The sequence below is a fragment of the Hyperoodon ampullatus genome (assembly GCF_949752795.1).
Source record: "Hyperoodon ampullatus genome assembly, chromosome: 15".
NCBI lineage: Eukaryota > Metazoa > Chordata > Mammalia > Artiodactyla > Ziphiidae > Hyperoodon > Hyperoodon ampullatus.
This window is the reverse complement of record NC_136928.1, coordinates 59,707,671-59,714,085: the sequence shown is the minus strand read 5'-3', so window position 1 is coordinate 59,714,085 and position 6,415 is coordinate 59,707,671. Positions and strand designations below refer to the sequence as shown.

The 6,415-nt window shown below is 42.0% G+C and overlaps 1 protein-coding gene across 1 annotated transcript in view; it reads left to right on the top strand.

The window, feature by feature from the left end:
- Positions 1–436: 436 nt before the first annotated feature.
- The window catches only part of VIT (vitrin), a gene marked incomplete at its 3' end in the record, with an annotated part of 96,677 nt that continues 90,698 nt past the window's right edge, over positions 437–6,415 (top strand). Inside the window, exon 1 of the mRNA XM_079721354.1 lies at positions 437–479. Within this exon, the coding sequence (XP_079577480.1) occupies positions 449–479 (31 nt within the window). The 5' untranslated portion in view covers positions 437–448. The remainder of the gene's footprint in view (positions 480–6,415) is intronic.

Genomic DNA, 6,415 nt, shown 5'->3' with positions numbered 1-6,415 from the left:
CAAAGACCCAATGCAGCCAAAAATAAAATAAATTTATTAAAAACAAACAAACAAAAAATAAACCCCACAATTTGTAATCTAAAAATGTTCTCTAAATACCATAAGTGTGGCTTTTGTCCTAACTTGAAGACTGGTTGAACATATTCTGAAAACTGTGGAATTATTTCCTCTTTAGTCTAAGACCAAATCTCTGAAGAAGAGGAGGCTGGTGGCTAGAACAGGTTTTCTGAGAATAGCCTCTGGGTACCAGCACAGCTGATCACCATGAGTTGTTTACAGAAAGCCGCAGCTTGAAATCCTAAGACTCCAGAGGGCAATGCAAAATGAGGCAGCCCCGCCCTACACTCTGTGCATCCAATTCAGAACTCTTGGCTGAAATATGATGATGTTATTGTTTCTTCCTCTCTAGGGTGCCATTTTGTTATTTACGGGGATTGTTGTCCTCACTATGAAGGCATCTGTTATTGAAATGTTCCTTGGTAAGTACTTTTATATGTGTATCTGGATACGCTTTTAACATTCTCCTAATGTCCAAAGAATCTTGCCAACAAAAGATTTAAACCAAGACAGAGCATATAAACAGTTCAGTGTATCTTTTTATGATAAACATTTTGGAGAAATGTTTAAGTGAGAATGTTAAATGTAGATCAAATTCAGAATGTATGTCTATATATTTTTTATATAAAGCAAACATATGTATACATATGTATGTCTACATATTATATATTAAGCACACATATATACACACATATTTGTGTGTGTGTATTATTCAGCAACTAGCAAATATTTCAGATAAAGTATATTTACAGATTCTGAATTTAGAGAACTTATTTCTTAATTTCTCAAAAAAAAAAATTCTTATCACTGACACGGCCTTACTTGTACCATTGGCAACTCATACTTTTAGAGATGAAACACTTTAAACTTATATTATCAACAGAGAACACAATTTGGGGTAGGCCCTTAAGGAGCAGCAGGTCAACCAGAAGAAAGAAAAGTGCTGATGGGTTTAGCACTAAGCCCAAGGGTAATCTTTGGTTAATCTTGACCCCACTGTGCTGTGGCCACTCTGTGTCAGGCAGAGTGATCCTGTGGGTCACTGTGAAACTATTGTCACAGAAGGGTATAAAAGGCCTTTTAGATAGTCAGTATTAGTTTGCTAGAGCTGCCATAACAAAATACCACAAACTGGGTGGCTTAGAACAACAGAATTTTATTCTGTCACAATTCTTGAGTCTACAAGTCCAAAATCAAGGTGTCAGCAGGGCTGGTTCCTTCAAAGGGCTGTGAGAGTGAACCCTGTTCCATGCTTCTCTCCTAGCTTCTGGTGGTTTGCTACCAATCCATGGCAATCCTTGGCATCACCCCAATCTATGCCTTCACCTTCACATGTGTTTGTCTGTGTCTATATCCAAACACCTTCACCTCTGTGTTTGTCTGTGTCTATATCCAAACTGCCCCTTTTTTATAACACCAGTCATATTGGATTAGGGGCCCAACCTACTCCAGTAGGATGACCTCATCCTAACTAATTAAGTTAGTTAAATTTAACTAATTACATCTACAACCACTCTATTTCCAATTAAGGTCACCTTCTGGGGTATTGGGGGTTAGGACTTCAACATGAAGTCCAACAGAAGTCCTATGAATTCAGGGAGGGGGGCACACAATTTAACCCATAATATAGTCAGAATGTGCAAGGTCTGTGCAGAGGGAATCTACAGTGGCAGAATTGAGGACTGGAAGAGAAAGAGGTGACACAGCTGGGAAGGCAAGGGGCCCTCAGCATGGTTGAAGGAGACTGGGCTGGGAGTCAGAGGGAAGATAAGGTTCTGGTCCTGACTCCACCACCAACTTGCTAAGGAATATTCTCGTGAGTACAGGGTCCTTCATTTCCACCTTGCCCTTCTGAGAGGCTATCTCCCCCCAGCCCCAGACTAACCTATAGGTTAGTAGGGGTGAACACAGGGTGGGATGAGGGTGAGGCAGGGGTTAGGAATAGGAAGGATTTAGCTACTGTAAAACAAACAAAACCAAACACAGAAACCCTGAGGCTGGTTCACACTCTGGCATGTCCCCCACATCATGGAACCAAGAAGAACTTGACTGTCCTTGCTTGTCTTGCCCCTCTCAGCCTGCCCTTCTGCAAAACCGTTTTCCCCTCAGGGTTGCTCATTCACAAAGCAAGAAATCAAAGTAGAAAAGGGAGACTCCTATCGCAGATTCTCTTCTCTAAGTCCTTATACGCCCCTCCCTGGCATCTCTCTTATTCATCTGCTTGTCTCCATCCCAGGGTCATTTCCCTTAAGTCCCCCGAAACCTCTTCAGTACTGTGACAGCCTCCCTGCCCCAAATCCTTACCCCTCTAACTCATTCTCTACCACACCCCAATTAATCTCCCTAAAGCCCATATCTGATCCCACTCTCCTGATTTAACACTCAGTGTTTTCCCTTTGTCTTTATGACGGAGCCCACATCTCTCAAAGCGCCTTGCTTGCTGGCAAGGCCTCTCTCATATGGCTCTTGCCGTCCTCTCCTGCTCTCCTCCCTACCACAGAGCCCAGCCTGGCTTCCAGGGACGTGGGAAGTGACCTTCTCATTCCCCTGAAGGTCGAGTCATTTCTTCCTTCCAGGTCTTTGACTATGCTGTTCCCTGTCCTGGAATGTTCTTCCTCTCACCCCCACACACCCTACTGGCCCTCCAGGAAGCTTCCTCTGCTCTCCATTTGATCAGACCCTATTCCTATGGGCCTCCCTGGTGCCCTGTATTGATTCTAGTCACGACTGCATGGCATTCACCTCGTCATGAGGCTGCCTCCCCTGACACTGTACGATACTGACAGCAGGAGCTGTGTCTTGCTCACTGTTGCATTTTCAGTTCTCAGCACATCTCACAGGCACTCAAGAAATATTGCTAAATAAATTTATTCTTGTCAGGGATGTTGGATTTTTCAGGTTTCAGAGTCTGATTCTGCACCCAATTCCTATGTGTGAATTTTTTCCCCACACCAAGTGATTCCTCAACACCAGCTGGGTTTCCTACAACTCAGCTCAATTCTGACACCATTCTACCCAGAGACAGCATCAGATCCTGCAGGTAAGGGCTCACACAAGACCGCCCCCCGCCACCCAACGCACACACACTTCAGATACCGACTGCAAGTCAGGTTATCACCTGTGCTTCTGACTGGCTATAAAGCAGAGGTTTCCATGACCCCCTCCTTGCGTTTGATTAATTTTCTCAAGCAGCTCACAGAACCCAGGAAACCAGTTTACTCACTAGATTACCAGTTTATTACAAAGGATATTAAAGGATACAAATCAACAGCCAGATAAGGAGATACACAGGGCGAGGTCCTGAACAAAGGAGTTTCTGTCCCCGTGGAATTTGGGCCCAGCACGGTGGCACATGGACGAGCTCTCACTCCTCAACCTGGAAGCTCTTTGAACCCTCTCCTTTTGGATTTTTATGGAGGCTTCATTACATAGGCATGATTGATTAACTCACTGGCCATTGGTGATTGATTCAACCTCCAGCCCCTATTTCCTCCTGGGAAATCAGGAGATGGGACTGAAAATTCCAACTCTCTATTCACGGTGGGTTTCCCTGGCAACCAGCTCCCTCATCTTTAGGGGATTTTCAAAAGCCACCTCATTAACATAAACTCAGTTGTGATTGAAAGGGGCTTGTTATGAAAAACAAGACACCCATTTCACCTTTATGGCTCTGATTTCAGAAACTGAGGACAAGAAATCAAATATTATAACAGACATGTGGACACAGGAGGCGAAGGGGAGGGTGGGGCGAATTGGGAGATTAGGTTTGACATAAATACACCACCACGTGTAAAATAGATAGCTAGTGGGAACCTGCTGTAGAGCACAGGGAGCTCAGCTCGGTGCTCTGTCATGACCTAGAGGGGTGGGATGGGTGGGGGGGAGGTCCAAGAGGGAGGGGATATAGTTATACATAGAGCTGATTCACTTCGTTGTACAGAAGAAAGTAATGCAACATTGTAAAGCAATTTTACTCCAGTAAAAAATATATACATTATAACAAAAGGTGCTCCCATTGCTCTTATCACTCAGGACATTCCAAGGGTTTTGGGAGCTGTTAGGCAGGAACTGTGGCCGGAACACCAAAATATATATTTATCATAAATCACAATATCACAGAGAACCATCCAAAGATCCCCCAAAAGCCCTCTAAATTAATGTTAATTAAGTGTCTAATCGGTATATATCAGAGCTAGCATGGTCACTCTAAATATGTGTAAATTTATGATGTAGCAGAGTTGTACGCTGCCCACTGTCATCGGAGCACCACATATAATCAATGACTGCACTGTGGGGAGAAAGTAGCATAAAAAGCCTAAGGCTGCACCTGCAAACCTGCATTCTGGTTCCAACTTCTAACCCCTCCCCCTCCAAAGCAGCTTTAGCTGAGATGTCAACCTTGACCTTGGTTTCTTTTCTACAAAATAAAAAGATGACCTCCAAAGCTCCTCCCAGCTTCAATATTCTATGATCTGAAGCATAATTTTGTGATTTATGTGATTACAGAGAATAAGTTATCCTGTCTCTGCAATGAAGCTCTGATATATTTCATGCTAGATGTTTAATTGAGTAAGTAAGTCGAAAGCAAAGCATAGGGGAAATTTGAGCTGATTTTAAATCATCTGCTTTATAAATCAGTTTTCAGGAAGGCATTGTGGCCACTGTTAAAGAGAACAAGAGCTGGACAGTATTTAAAGCAGTAAAAACAGATTTTAATCAGGAACCATTGCAATAGGGGAAAGGAGACCTCAGTATTGTACTGGGCTCAATTCCGAATATAACAAGGAAAAGTGGGGATTCATAGCCAAGGAGCGGCTTGCAGGGGTCAGGGAATGGAAATTACTAAGAGGAGATTTCACGGGAATCAGGGGATTCTTGCTAAAGGCAGACCAGGGTGATCACATATCAAGGGTGGAGGATTCTCTCTAAACAAGATTCTTGCTGAAACTAAGTGATGCAGGCCCAACAAGGACAGACACAGAAGCCCAAGGTCAAAGCCTAGTTGAGAAGAGGGCTTAGAGGAGCCTGACTAAAGTTTGGTGAAGGAGAGTCCCTGTCAACACCACCTGAGTTAGTATCTTGAGTGGCACTAAGGGATCAAACAAGAAGTTTATGGGCTAGAATGAAGCATTCCTATAAACGTTCTAGACATGTAGTAAGTATTCAGTAAGTACTTACTGATTTGATAAGCGGTTAAATGTTCTGGTACTTCATGTCTTTTCTTGAAAATAAATGGATTCTGATAATGACTTAATACTGACAGGAAAAGTGGAACACAAGTGCCTATTAACCATGCCAATGATCTTAGAAAGCACTTTTCATTATTGTAAGTCTATCTGATTTCAATATGACCAAATTAAATAACAACTGTCTTTTTCTAATTCGAAAAGAAACATTCTACATAAAACATAGACTATTTATGTGTAAGAACTTTACTATGAAATGGGAAAAATACAGAAAATATAAAATAGGAATTATAATTCTACCATTATTAAAATTTTGGTATATTTGTTCCAGGTATTTCTCTCTGCGTATATTCTAATTTTGTCAGAATCATGCTTAAGGTTAGAGCTGAGAACTTCCCAGGTCATTTAATCTTCTGCTAATATCATTTGTAATAAATGCTTAGTATTCCCCTACTGTTGGGACATTTCCAAGATTTCATTATTTCCGATTGCTATTAGGAATAATGCTGTAATGAACACCTTTTTTTTTTTTTTTTTTTTTTTTTTTTGCGATACGCGGGCCTCTCACTGCTGTGGCCTCTCCCGTTGTGGAGCACAGGCTCCGGACGCACAGGCTCAGCGGCCATGGCTCACGGGCCCAGCCGCTCCGCGGCACGTGGGATCTTCCCGGATCGGGGCACGAACCCGTGTCCCCTGCATCGGCAGGCGGACTCTCAACCACTGCGCCACCAGGGAAGCCCTGAACACCTTTTATTATACATTACCCTAATGTATAATAAATAATAATAATATTATTATCCTTGTCTATGTCTCTGATTACAACTTGGGATATATCACTAGGTATATATTTTCTAGGACGAAGAATATAAATGTTTTTTAAGGCTACTGAAATGTATTACCAAATGGCTTTCCAGAATGACTCCACCAACAGTGTACTGGACTGCCCTAATCCCAAATCCATGCCAGGATTAAGTATAATCTTGTGTTCAATATTCAGTACACACTATGAGAAAATATCCTGTCATTTTGCTTTAGCCTGCATTTTTTTATCATTAATGAGACTGAACATTGTTTCAGGCTAACTCATTTGTATTTTCTCTATAAATTATGTGGACGATAATTTACTTAAATTGAATTTTAAAACAATTGCACCTCAGCTATCTTAATCATAC